This window comes from Lissotriton vulgaris, chromosome 5 (genome assembly GCF_964263255.1).
Source record: "Lissotriton vulgaris chromosome 5, aLisVul1.2, whole genome shotgun sequence".
In the NCBI taxonomy this organism is placed as follows: Eukaryota; Metazoa; Chordata; class Amphibia; order Caudata; family Salamandridae; genus Lissotriton; species Lissotriton vulgaris.
In genome coordinates this window covers 1543988852-1544003656 of record NC_141693.1, presented here as the reverse complement: position 1 = coordinate 1544003656, position 14805 = coordinate 1543988852, and the positions used below count along the sequence as shown (strand labels likewise).

The window sequence follows — 14805 nt, the reverse complement described above, 5'->3', positions numbered from 1 at the left end:
AAGGGAGGGTCAAACTCAAGCTAAAGCAAATAATGCCAACAAATATAAAACCAGAAAATGTGAGTTACAAACCACTATGCAATGGATGGAATGCATTTCTGGGTCAGCTTTCTGAATGTCCCCATGTTGTCTTTAGCAAACCAGACAGCTGTGCTGTCTGGTAGTTTTTGGCCTAATAAACCAAGTGAGTTGGACGCCTCATAAGAGGACGCCTTTAGGAGGAACGGTCGTAAAATGTTGTGGGAGTTATTTCACTGTGACGGGTTTATGGCCTGCCCTGTGATTATATTGTGGTGTGGTTCTGACAATCTTTTTCCCCTGAAAGTACTCTTTGTTTCCTAAGAAGATAGATTTCAAAGTCGGGAATTTTCTCATAAGGAGATGCACTAAAAGTGTATATCCAGCCATTGTCAAGGATATCTACTGCCCCTTTCTACCTGACTATAGGTTGGCTAACATGGTATGGCCATTGATTTAAGGTTTTACCAATAAATCTGGTCCTTAGGGACTCGCCCATGTAAAACACATCAATGCCTGTGGTCCTTTCTTTCCCTCTTATGATCTCAGTGCTGTGTACTGTGTATGTGGCTTTTTACGTGAGTGTTGTGCGAGTGTAGCATTTTGCTCAGTGGGACTATTCCCTATGGACCAGCCACCCTATATGTATATTGTGCTAGACATTCTGCCCAAAACCATGTATGTCTCCAGTGGGTTCAGAACATCCTGTTGCCCTGTCAGCGAGTTTTGACCTAAGACCGTACCTGAGATCCCTTCCCTTCCTAGCTGCATTGTGCTGGATCTTAAATATTAGTTCACAGAACTCCGAATGAGATTGATTTTCTGAAGTGAAAACAGGGGAAATAAAGTATGGTTTACCAGCATCAGAGATACACCCCCGACGCTTGTATTTTGTCTAGGGCGATGGATCATTGACATTGTTTTAGAGAAGAGGAGAGCTGAACATCACATACATTTTAATCACATTCACTAATCAGCTTTCAGTCAATATTGAGAAAATGGTATGAGTTAAACAGTTTTATTGATCAAATCTTTTAGTAAACCATCTTTATTAGACCACAAGTTAATTCTTCTTAATCCCAATCATCGACATATGAACAGATGGGAAAAATCAATATTAGCCAATCAGATCATATAATAAATGCATTAAAGCATGTTCCATGAAGGAATTAATCCCTTTTCCAAGAATCTGTTAAAAATGGAGTCAGTCAGAACCCATCACAAGCTCTATTTCGATAGAGTGAGAAAAGCATGAAGCTTTAGCATTAAAGTCATCTCATAGATCAAAATAATTCAAAGCAGAACTCCGCATAAGGAGAGGTTCTAGAAACTCAGTAGATTCTCAGAGCAAGTGGCTTAAGGTTTGGTTCTGTGTGAAATGACTCTTGAAAAGTGTCCGGAAAAGAGTGGTAAAGAGTGTCTATGTCTGCTCTAGGAATACGCACTATTAAAGACGTCACATTCTGAAGCTTTGCAACATGTTGCTTCTTCCGTCTCCAGTCAGCCAATCAGCGTTCAATTCTTTCATGGGAACAGGATCACTCCTATTCTTCTCACAAGAGAACAATAGTCCACAGTCAGCACTGTTAGATTTGTACTAAGGTATACAGATTCTAAGTTCATGTGTGAAATGTTCCCATTCATGTCTACTTTCTCATGTTTAAACTACATTTCTAACCTTCTAATATGTCAAGTTTCTTAAAAATGGTCTACGTAGAAGTTGAAACACTAAAATGACGAAAAGAAAACATTTAGCATAACATCCGTTAATATTCTTCATAAATGCTGCATCTTCATATATAAACTCTTCTTTAACCCATTAAAAGACTAATGTCTAAACATTTGTTAACAGTGATCTTTGTGTAAGTAGAACAATTCTGTGGAAATATACGAAAACATTTTAGGAAGGTATTATTTATTATGAAAAAAAAACATGCAGATGGAGAAGTCAAGAAATACACATTTAATGCGTGTTTTAGCATTTCTAGTCAAGATAGGCTTTCAAGCAGCATTACTTTAACTATTTGAGGCATAGTACAAATAAATATGATATGATTGCTTACTACATTTTAATGCTTTTTTTTTCATTTAAGCTAACATGTTAATTCTGCACATTTATTATTTGCTGTATTATTTTCATATTACCACTATCCCAGGTTCACCTTAACAAAAACATGCATCATGGTCTGTTACCTGCCTTTGTGCCGTGTTTGCTCCCAACGTTTGTCAGTGTTCACAAAGCAGAACATAGACAGCTTTTTTTCAGCTAGTAGTTGTTCTTTGTCTGGACTTCTGAAGAGACTCTCTGCACCAGTCCATAAATGGATTTGCCAGGAACAAAATCCTGCTGGTTTCCAGTTCCTACCAGGGCAAGACTCTTTAGAAGCCCTGTTGTAGTATCATACCTTCGAAAAGAGGTAGCTGTACTTCCTGTATGAGAAGAAAATGAGTTGTCAGAAGTCACAAATGTCATGCAACCGAGCTAAGAAGAATCAACCAAAGAAACGATTGTGGCCTTAGCCAGAATGACCAGAGATTGAGGACCTGAAGAGAAGCATTCCAACACTGCGAGAGTGTTGAGCCTGCATCTTAGTGACCCTTATGGTATAATATAATTTATAACCCAATAGGATCTAGTTTCCAGGTCTATAGGGCCTGAAACAGATACACAGAAAACAAAGCACTAGGGCCAACATTGTGTAAATCATCCTCGCCAGGTAGCCACTTGCGGCCCAACATGATACACCCACCACCAAGACACCCACCCATCCACCAACAAATCCAGTAGCAATTTATCTGAGTACTTTGAACATGATGTAAACATAAAAATAATAAATGTATTCTGTAAATAGTTGTTTATATCTTATTGTGTTTGATCGTGCAGTATTTAATTGTCTCTTTGTAAAATCACTGAAATAATACAAATGGAATCGCGTCTCTTGAATGAGGTCACAATGTCCCCTAACTCTCTTAAATAACACCTTTGATTTAAAAATACAATAGAACAAATATTGAAAGTAATCTCTGAACAACTTCAAGCTTGACTCCAGGCTTAGGTATTTTTGTTTAATCTTGAATTTGAATTCATCTCCCCACTTCCCTGAGAAATGTGAAATTGACTTTGTTATTTAGTCTAGAAACTCTGCTGTTAAATGTATTAGCCCTTCACAGCTGACTTTTATGGGATACCACTTAATTTTTGTAGCAACAGATAAATAACTCACCAACTAATCCGGTCTGCCAAGAAAGCCGCATTCAAAGACCGTCTAGATAACAACGCCCACAACAGCAAGGAATTATTCAACATCGTCAAAGAATTTACCAACCCATCAGCCAACTCCAACGACATCACCCCCTCCCAAGCCCTCTGCGACTCCCTAGCTTCCTTCTTCCACAACAAAATCGCAGACATCCACAACAGCTTCGACAACCGACCCGAAGACCAACCCACCCAATCTTCTGCAGGACCCTCACCCCCCCTGAACATCCTTAATAACTGGAACTCAATCTCCACTGAGGACACCATCCGCCTGATGAACTCCATCCACTCAGGATCCCCAACTGACCCATGCCCTCACCACATCTTCAACAAAGCAGACTCCATCATAGCACCACACCTCCGAGATGTCATCAACTGCTCCCTCAACTCCGCCACCTTCCCGGAAAGCTGGAAACACGCAGAACTCAGCGCCCTTCAGAAAAAACCCACAGCTGACCCCACCGAACTCAAAAACTACCGCCCCATCTCGCTTCTTCCGTTCCCGGCCAAAGTCATTGAGAAAGCTGTCAACAACCAGCTCGTCGCCTTCCTCGAAACCAACAAATCCCTTGACTCCTCACAGTCCGGCTTCCGAGCCAAACACAGCACTGAGACCGCCCTCATCGCAGCAACAGATGACATTCGAACTCTACTGGACAATGGAGACACGGTCGCCCTCATCCTCCTCGACCTCTCCGCTGCCTTCGACACAGTCTGTCACAGCACCCTTCTACAGCGCCTCAGAGACGTAGGAATCCAAGGAAAAGCACTGGAATGGATCACCTCGTTCCTCACCGGAAGAACACAGAGAGTCCGCCTCCCACCATTCAAGTCAAAGGCCTCTGAAGTCATCTGCGGCGTGCCACAAGGATCGTCACTCAGTCCCACCCTCTTCAACGTATACATGAGCCCCCTTGCGGCCATCGCTCGCCAACACAATCTCAACATCATCTCCTACGCGGATGACACTCAACTGATCCTATCACTCACCAAAGACCCTAACACCGCCAAAACCAACTTACACGAAGGAATGAAAGAAGTAGCCAAGTGGATGAAGCACAGCCGTCTGAAACTGAACTCAGACAAAACAGAAGTCCTCATCTTAGGCACCTCCCCCTCCGCCTGGGATGACTCTTGGTGGCCAGAAGCCCTTGGAAAAGCCCCCATCCCGACGGACCACGCACGGAACCTGGGCGTCATCCTGGACTCCTCACTCTCGATGACCAAACAAGTCAACGCCGTTTCATCATCTTGCTTCAACATTCTTCGCATGCTCAAAAAAACATTTCGCTGGATCCCCACCGAAACTAGAAGAACGGTCACCCACGCACTGGTCACGAGCCGCCTGGACTACGGAAACACACTATACGCCGGTACCACCTCAAAACTCCAGAATAAACTCCAACGCATCCAGAACGCTTCAGCCAGGCTCATACTAGACATCCCGCGTAAAGAACACATCTCTGGTCACCTGAAAAACCTCCACTGGCTCCCCGTAAATAAGAGGATTACTTTCCGCCTCCTAACCCACGCACACAAAGCACTTTACGAACTTGGGCCCGAATGCCTCAACACACGATTGTCCTTCTACACCCCCTCCCGTCAGCTGCGATCCTCCAACCAAGCCCTTGCCACGGTACCTCGCATCAACAAAACCACCATGGGAGGTAGATCCTTCTCCTACCTGGCAGCTAAAACCTGGAACTCACTTCCCACTCACCTTCGCCTCACTCAGAACCACCTGGCATTCAGAAAGCAACTTAAAACTTGGATATTCGACAAATAATTCCCCACCCTCCCTCTAGCGCCTTGAGACCCTATGGGTATGTAGCGCGCTATATAAATTTCTTGACTTGACTTGACTTGACTTTATCATGTTATTTGTCAAAAGATCTTTCTTCCTACAGACAGAAAGGCATGGTTCTCTAGTATGATTGGTTTGGTTGCCATTGCGTCCTGTTCTCCTATGATGTTCTTGACTCATTTGGCCTGGTTATGTTTATTTGCATCTGACCTTTTATCATCACCCCCACACAGTGCAGGACTCTATGATCAAACTGCTTTTCCTTCCACTGTTGGTTCTAGAATCCTTATGGCACATTCTCTGATCACCACAGCCATCTTGTAACCCCACTGCAAATGTTGTAACGTCTTCAATTATGTTTAATTCAACTGTACACTTCCTCAGTTACATCTACCCATGAGGTACAATTTGCAGCCTAAGCCCTGCCAAACCACGGACAACACATTTTGTAACCCACTCAGGTATGTTAAAGTTGTTGCTCTTGCTGACTTTTGATTGCCTCTCTTCTGTTCTAAGGTGACTTTCCCAGTCAGGGTGTTCCACCTCATAGGTGTGCAGACACTCATTGTGACCAATGCAGCTGGAGGCCTCAACGAGGACTACAGAGTAGGTCATATGATGGTGATCAAGGATCAGATCAACCTGCTGGGGTTTGCTGGGCAGAGCCCGCTGATGGGCCCCAACGAGGATCGGTGAGAATACTTACCTTCCTAGCAGGAGATCTTTACCTGCATCAGATCTGCTGTCTATTACTCATTTTCTCAGTCTGTTGTGGTTTTTCCCTTTTAATGTCCATCCTCTCTTAGGGCTACTTTCATCCCACCCTTTCTCTTTACCTCTGTCCACACTACCTTCTTTTACTAGTACTCCTCTGCCACCTTCTCACTTCCATCATCCTTTCCTTCTTTCACCAACGCCTCACCATCTACTCCACTTCCCCCTGAACTCCCCTTCCCCTTTGCTTCCCTCACGGCCCATGTCACCTATTCGAATATTTCCCCCTTCCTACTTTCACCAGCTCTACTTGCCTGACTCTCCACTTCACCTCAAATAGCCTTTCTTCTTCCTTACCCTAGCATTTTGCTCCTCCTATCTCTTCACCTGTGCTTTTCCACTGTCATCATCTCCCTCTTTCTAAAATTTCCTGATATCCCCTCTTTTATCTTGTTTTCTGCACCTCTTCTTGCCTTTACCATCCCCCACAAAACCTCATGGCACAGTAATCTATTTTCCACTGTATCTTCTCCATTTGCCTTGACGACCTCCACCTTCCAGCTTTACCCGGCCTAGACCTCCTCTGCTTCCTTGACCCTTTCCTGACCTCACTGACACCCTATACTTCCACTTGAGCCCATTCCTGCCTGCTCTTTCGCCCCCTCTCCATTCTGTCTGAGTGTCCCTCTTGACTCCGCTCTCTGATCCCTCTTTGGCCCCCTTACATACTCCCCCTTTGGCTCCCATCTCTACTTCCTCTTTGCCTCTCCCCATTCCATCTGTGGCTTCTAGCTCCATCTTTGATCGCCCTTTCCTGCTACTTTGGTGTCTTTCTTCACTTTTTTGTCCCCTACCCACTCCTTCTCTGCCACCCATATCTTCTGTGACCCCCTTCCTTGCTACCATATGTCTTCTTTCGTACCCCTGCCCCTTCTTTGGCTCTTTCTCTGTTTCCTGGTTCATCCACTTCCACTTTTTTTGGTCCCATTTCCCATTCCTTGTTTGGCCCATCTTTTTCTTTGGTCCCAGCTTTTTCTGCTTCTGTGGCCCCACCTTTGACTGCCACTTTTTTTTCTATTCCTTCTTTGTCTCCTTCTTTTGCATCCATTTTTTGGGCCCCACCCTCTTTGATCCTTCTTTGGTCCTCCCTCACCTCTCCTCTCTTCATGCCTTCTCGACAACCTTCCCTTATTTCCTTCTCCGTGTTCCATTGCTCTTGCATGCCCTTAAACCTCACTTCATACACTAACCTCTATATACTTCTACAATGCCTTCCTCCTAGTCCTCACTCCTATCCCCTCCATTTCCGAGCATATTGTTTTTACTTCTTCCCCTTGCAGTCAGTTTATTATGGTAATAATCACCAGATGTTTGTGAATGTAGGTTTGGCCCTCGGTTTCTCCCGATGTCAGATGCCTATGACCGCGACCTGCGAAAAATAGCCATGGCCGTATGCAGAGACCTGGGTTACTCTGCTGAACTGCATGAAGGTGTATACTGTAGTGTTGGTGGGCCCTGCTTTGAGACCATCGCGGAGAGCCGTTTGTTGAACCGCCTTGGTGCTGATGCTGTGGGTAAGTATGCATTTGCTTCTCCAGACAAAATCCTACCCATAGTCATATGTTGACGATGCTTCTCTGCGTTAAAGGTGATGAGATACATTGGGTATATCACCCTTCCAGTATGACCACAAAATGTAAGATCATTTACTGCATTATGCATTATTTGCTAATATGAAAGGCAAACACATTTAGTGTGGCATTATAGAGCATTCTGTCTGCCTGTCATGCCTTTTAGGCAGAAGCAGCTCCTTGGAGAAACTTCCTCCTTTGAAGTGAGTGCAGTGCCTCAGGCAGTTTGTGTGCACACTTTCAACATAAAAGGACATTTCTTGGGCAGTGCAGCAGCAGTGGGCCTCTGTGTGCAGAGTTCAGAGGCATCTGCTGCAGAAGACGTTGGGAGGTAATAGGATAATCCAAACATACATTTAGGATTCATGAATGTCTGTGTAAATCTGAACTTTCAGTAAGGATGAAAACATTTGCAATGAAAATTTCTGAATAAACTAGTTTGCAGTAAATTATCGCTAACTAATGCCATGTCCAATCTGGTACACAGCTTATGGGGTGCTGAGAAATATGTATACCCTGGTGTTTTTGGGTGCAGATGCCGCCAAGCGTCTTTAATATTATGAGTCCGACATAAGTCTAATATAGATGACCTGGTCTTATGCATCCTCTGATGAGTACTCGGCTTAGTTGTGTCAATTTTATAGTCCATGATGCAATTAAAGTCCCCCATTATACTAATTTCCCCCTTCCAATCCAAAAGTTTCATATTTAATTGGTCGAAAAACATTGGTTCATCTAAGTTTGAACCATACACCACGCACAAAACATATTTGTTGTTTTCATAGTTAATTTGTGCAATAGCCCATCTGCCGTCCTTATCGTGGGCAGTTTGCATTACTTCAACCCTAAATCGCCTATCCTTGAGGATAGCTACCCCTCTTGGGGGGCTCCCAAAGGTAGAGCAGACCAAAATGTCATACCCCATTTGACTTAATATTTTCCTATCCTTCCATATAATGTGAGTTTCTGACAATAAACAAAAATGGGGATTATGTAGTTTTAGCTCTTCTGACACCAAAGATCTTTTGTTTTTACTGTTGAGCCCCGCTACGTTCCAAGCTAGACATTTTATTACATGCATTTATAAAATAGCAGAAAAATCAAACCCATCTTCAGATAATCAAATAATAGGTCTTGGTCCCTCAAACACCTAACACAGCCGATAAACCATTCAATAAACAGTGATTTGATGTCTTTATCAAATTCTTCATCATATTTTCCCCTGTCAGCCAGCGAACAAATGTTATGTGATTTCCCCCCCCCACCTCCCCTTGCCCCCAACCTGCGGAGAAGGGGTCCCACCCCCTCCCACCCCCCTGGCTCTCACCCCAGCCGGGGAAGAACCACCCTCCAGCTACAGCTGCCGTTGGTGAGGCAGCTCGTGTGGTGGATCACCCTGAGAGGCTTCTGCCCCCCCCCCTTATCAAACATCATTGTGCATACTAAGCAAGAATTAAATAAGAATGGAACTAAATGAAGATTTATCATATACTAAGAGGTGACCCTCTATTAAGCCCTCTAAGCTAAATCCTGTTTCTTAAAAAATTATGTATTTGTACTCTTTTTATTTATTATTTTATTTTATTTATTTATTTATTTATTTATTTATTTATTTATTTATTTATTCCCCCCCCTTTTTTCCCTTCCCCCTCCCCTCCCCCCCCCCTCATCCTCACTTTTTGATACATTAATCACCACCCTTAGGGCTAATTGTAGGTATTTTAAGTCTGGCTCTGGCTCTGGTTAGAGCTGATACTAGAGTGGTAAGTCTCTGCTTCCTTAGCATCATTAAAGATATGTGTCCGCCCGTTTCTAGTAACCTTAAGACGGGCGGGTTCTTGGAGGAACACATGCCCTCCACAAGCCTTAATGGGGTCCATCAGTTTACGGAGCTGCCACCTCCTATCCATGGTGTCCCTGCTTAGGTCTGATTGTACAAAAAACGAGAACTCCCCTACAGCTATTGGAGAGTTAGGGCGGGTTCTCTGCCAAACCAACTGATGCAAAAGAAAGTTGACAAAATAAATTAGAAAGGGACGTGGAAACTGATTCTCTCTATTTCTTTGAAACAAAGGCAGACGGTGGGCCCGCTGAATTTGTGAGTCCCAATCCCTATCTGCCAAGTCGGGAAAAGCCTTCTGGAGTACCCCTACAATGTACGCCCTTGGGTCTGAGCCCTCGGATCTCTCCGGAATACCAAATAGTCTTAGATTAGATCGTCTCTGCCTGTTTTCCAAATCCTCGACTTTTAACTGTAGTGCAGTCAGCTGGTCATCGTGCTTTTCCACTACAACTGTTATTTTAGTGGCTGACTCCTCCACCTCTACCACCTGTTGCTGTAGTTCCGTGGTTTCCTGCAAGATCCCCTCAATTTTAGTAGTAAGGTCGCATAGAGAGGATTGCATCTTGTTGTTATCCTCCCTAAGTTGGAGATAGTACTCCTGTGCTTCTGCACGTTGGTTGCTCAACTGCTTGCTCAGTATCATTAGTATTTCATCCAGAGGGGAGGAGTTGGCTGCTTCCGTTCTTGAGTCTTGTCTCGGTGATCCCTCATCTGGTGGGTTGCCCCTGTTTTTGGCCCTAACAGGTGAAGAAGAGGCCAAAGCAGGACCGGAGGTTGACCCCTCTGGAGAAGGAAAGCTGGCGTTGCCTATTGTATGGGCAACTAAATTAATGTTAGGATGCAAAACGTCATTTGTGTAGGCCAGTGTTGGTTCTGAGGTATCAGATGAAGCAGGCAAATTCCCCTGCACTTGAGACTGTGCTTCCTCTGTCAAGTCCTCAGGAGGCAGACTAACAGGGTCAGTTAAGATGCTTTTGTCCGGAGTGATCAGTACAGGTATAGAGTCTGTGGGGCTTGCTCCTGAGAGCCTTAGCGTCATGGTTTTGACCAAGCCCTTTGCTTCGATCCATTTTCTGAGTGGGCTTTTGTCTGGCATGTTCTTCCTTAAAGCTAGGTTATTGCTTGGTTTTTACCGTTTAGAGATAGCACCAGCCTTGCTACCTCTCCTTGCTTTTTGTTTGCCCTTAGCCTTAACCTTAGAGATACACCCCCCTACAAGAGGGTTGGCAGTAAAGTCATCCTCGGTCTCAGTCTCAGCCTCATAATCCTCCTAAGAGTCCAGCTCAATATCCACTGTAGGCATTGTATGCGCTAAATGCTCGTTTTGTGCCCCACGTTCCTCATCCTTCAAGTGGGCTTCTAGACTGTTTGGGGTCGAATCACAGGGTGCTGGCTGGGTGACACTTGTGGGATCAGGCCGTGGTATGTGGGCTGGAATGGAAGGGTCACCCCCCTCGAGCAGCGGCTGTTCAGCGTCAACATTACTGTCACCATTTCTGTCACCATTGCTATGCCCCCCTATCAATGGCTGCGCACCCGAGGGATTAATAGAGAGTCCTTCAAAGTCAGTATCAGCATTAATATCAGCATCATGGTTATGTGCAAGCATTGCTGGTTTCCCCCCTCCTGAGTTGCATTGTGGTTTGTAGCAGCTTTTATTAGAGACTGTGGAACTATTTCTCCTGCCGACCCCCCCGTTTTGACAGTCAATTTAGGCCCAGTTTTGGCTGTCTTAGGAGTAGAGCCCTTAGAGCCTTTAGGCTGTGTCCCCACTAAAAGGGTAGGCGGTCTCAGTACCTGTTTGTCTTTGGCCAGATCTTCAACCGGATTCAGCTTCTTGGTGGTAGCAGCTGGCTCCGGCTCTACGAACGATGCGGCAACTGCAGCTTTCTTTCCTCCTGGCAAAGCGGGGCCCTTGCTGTCTTCTAATGAGGCGCCCTCGATCATAGCCTCCCCAATCGGCGGAGGTGGTGCTGCCGCTGTAATTACTGGAGCGGCTGTAGCGGCTGTAGCGGCTGTAGCGGAGGGAGCCGTGGGGGGGGGCCGCTACCGCCTGCTTGCTGTTACTCGTCAAACGTGGCGGGTTCGGGTTCTTGGGAGACATTCTCCTAAACCGCAAAACGCCGGCAGTCACTCGCCGGCCAAGACTGAGCCCAATCCAACCGATCCCGGAGCTGCTGAGCAAGTCGCGGAGCATCCGCCGAAGCAGCCAGGCCGAGTCAGGGAGCAGGAGCATCGGCGTGTTATGAGAAGAAAAGCCACCAACCTAGTTTTTGTTTAAAAGATTTGAGAGTTTTTGATATTTATTGATTCAGCGCTTATGTGCTCAACTCAGTTCAATTCGGTTTTGGTTCCATCCGTTAGGTTACATATCCTTGCGAGCTCGGGAGAGGAGAACGGAGCCTCCGCCATCTTGGATCCATGATTCTATGCCCCCAAATTACTTCAGACCACAATGCATTAATATTGACATTTGATACACCAAGCATTAGGACACCCCCTAGACCATTCTCTTTTCCTAGATACTTAATTTCAGACTCAACCTATATGACGCAGCTTAAAGCCCATCTCAATGAATTTATAAATATTAATAAGAACTCAGCTGGGTGTTGTATGGTATGGGATGCCTGCAAGGCTAGTATCAGGGGTTTTACGCAAGCTTATGTGATCAGGCAAAACGCAGAACGAAGGAAGCACAAGGTCATGTTAATAGCAAGTATAACTAAACAAGAAGAACTGCTGGCCTCTGCGCTTCGGCTTAATCTCCCAACAATTACAGAAATCAGCCTTAAACTCAGTGCGCTTAAAAATGACATAAAATCTAATTTTATTCAAAAAAGTAGCGCCAAGATCCATAAATTTAAAATTGCACAATACGAGGGGGGGGGATAAAATCGGCAAAATCCTGGCCTATAAAGTCGCCGAAGATAGAGCAGACACTTTAATCTCTAATATCCGGGGGCATGGCAACAAATTATACAACCAGCCACAAGATATACTTGAGCAATTTGCCGATTACTACAGAAATCTACATACCCCAGACAACCCTGCAAACCATGATCTAATCCGGGAATATGTTGAAGAATACTCAATGAACACAGAGAACATCTCAGGCATGGGCTCACTGTCCGACTATATAACGTTGGCAGAATTACACCAGGCCATCAACTTCCTGCCTATCGGAAAAGCGGCAGGAGAGGATACAATACCTCTGGAACTATACAAAGCCTGTAAAATGGAATTTGAACAGTTACTTCTGGAAGTTATGCAATCAGTTGGGCTAATTGGAACGGCTCCCAAATCTTGGAACAGGACAAAACTTTTTTTTTTTTAAAGAAACATAAGCCCAAGGAGGAGAGAGGGTCATACCGACCCATCTCCCTGATAAATACTGATGCGAAAATATTCGCAAAAAATATGGCACTTAGACTAGTCCCTATCATGCCCCAAACCGTTAACCCACAACAACACGGGTTTATCTCCGGGAGAGATACTACGACACATGTAAACATGGCCATCACGGCGTTTGATGTTGCGGAGACGAAGTCGACCCCACTCGGCATGATCTTATTAGATGCTGCAAAAGCTTTTGACCGAGTGGGGTGGGACTATCTCTGGAGCGCGCTGTCTAAAATGGGTTTCGGGGGGGAACTTCCTGAAGGGTATACAGGCACTTTATGATAAGCCCACTGCCTGCATCTGCTACGCGGGTTTGACTTCTTCAGAATTTCCAATTATGCGTGGGACCCATCAGGGCTGTCCCCTCTCACCTCTTTTATTTGCCCTTTCGCTAGAACCTTTTTTGCTTGCCCTTCACTCCCAAATCTTGATTGTACATTTTAGCTCCGGCTCACAGGAGCTGAAAATGACAGCTTATGCGGACGACATTGCCGTTTATACTTCCGACATCGCTGAAGCATTGAAAGGGATCTCTATAGAGGCTGGGAAATTCGGGAAGGTGTCTGATTATAAACTTAATCCACAGAAGACACAAGTCATAGCCAACTACTCCCCTACCGTGGCTGTCCCCGAGATTTGCAAAGATGCTACCTACTTAGGGGTCAAAATAACGACCAAAATACAAGATATTAACAATATAAACTACAACGAGCTGATCAAACAAACTATTTTACTATTAAAAAAGTAGAACAGATTGCCCTTGAATTTGATTAGTAGAATTAATCTCATAAAGATGAAGGTTTTGCCAAAGTTTGTCTATTTATTTCGATCCATCCCACTGGCACTAAATAATCAGTTCTTTCAACATCTAGATGGAGTATTGAGTAGCTTTATATGGGGTTACAAAAAGTCGAGAAGGTCATTAAAAATGCTAAAAAATAATACAAATGAGGGAGGGCTGAACTTTCCAGATTTTAAATTGTATTTCTGGTCTGCGTTCTTTACACGTTTGCGTTCCTTACTTCACGGAGAAAGAGTTCTATTTTTTCACTCTTTTATGTTGAAACAAGACTCACATTTGTTTTTGCTTAGAGTTAGTGATCCGAATTACTACAAGAGGGTGAGATTTAAGACCGCTACAGACATTGTTAGGATCTGGGGCAATGTACTAACATTCTGCAAAACATCTTTTTTTCACTCAAAGCTTCCGTTATGGGGAAACCCAGGTCTCCCGGCTATCTTTACGGATAATATTACTCATAATTGGGCGGCGCTTGGGATTAGGGTTTTGGCAGATTTGTATGGCATGCAGGGGTTCTTGGAATTTAATACGCTCAAACGGATATATGACTTACCGGAAGCCACAAGATACAAACATCTACAGATGCACGATTACTTGATTAATAAAAAAAAGATCCAAAATATTACTGAATGCGATGTATGGACCTGTCTATATTCAAATAAGAACAAATCAGTTATAAGTGAGGCATACAAATCACTCAGTAACTTTAAAGTGAATGATGGTGATAAACTAGCTGCGAAGTTGGGCACTCATTTGGGCTTAAATATTACCCCGAAACAAATTGAGCACTCTCTGGCTAATATCAATAAGCTTGTACTGTCATCCAGCCTCAGGCTACAACAATTCAGAACAACCTGCATGCTCTACTATACCCCTGAAAGAATTTCTAGATGGTCCCCTAACGCCGCTTATAGCCATCGCACTAAATGCCCTAAATGTTTAGCCAATGCAGCCAATTTAGTACACATGCTGTTTTCATGCCCCAAACTTAAGACCTTTTGGGGGCACATACAGAATGTTCTGAGAATAAAGAATATTTTGCTACCTACCTTCACGGCTGCCTCGGTTTTACTAGACTCCTATCCCCTGTCATCTCCACAATCTGCTTTACTTACTATACTCATGTCTTGTGCCAAATTAACCCTGGCCAGAGCCTGGACCTGTACGGAATCACCGACGGTTTGGGACTGGTGGGCACTAGCAACAGAGATACATGCCATGGAGCTAGCCCTAGCAAATCTCAGGGGAACACGCTCACTGATTAAATTTAATAGAAACTGGGGAACCTTCCTAGAGTAAAACTCTGCTCAATGTTGTACAATTGTTAATTTTCTA

The 14805-nt window shown here is 44.3% G+C and overlaps 1 protein-coding gene across 2 annotated transcripts in view; it reads left to right on the top strand.

Moving 5' to 3' along the window:
• LOC147712986 (purine nucleoside phosphorylase-like) overlaps positions 1-14805 on the top strand; it is a 152723-nt gene that overhangs the window by 81258 nt on the left and 56660 nt on the right. For both annotated transcript variants that reach the window (XM_086923606.1, XM_086923607.1), the window contains 2 exons: positions 5598-5773; positions 7179-7369. In XM_086923606.1, coding sequence (XP_086779732.1) covers positions 5598-5773; positions 7179-7369 — 367 coding nt within the window. The remainder of the gene's footprint in view (positions 1-5597; positions 5774-7178; positions 7370-14805) is intronic.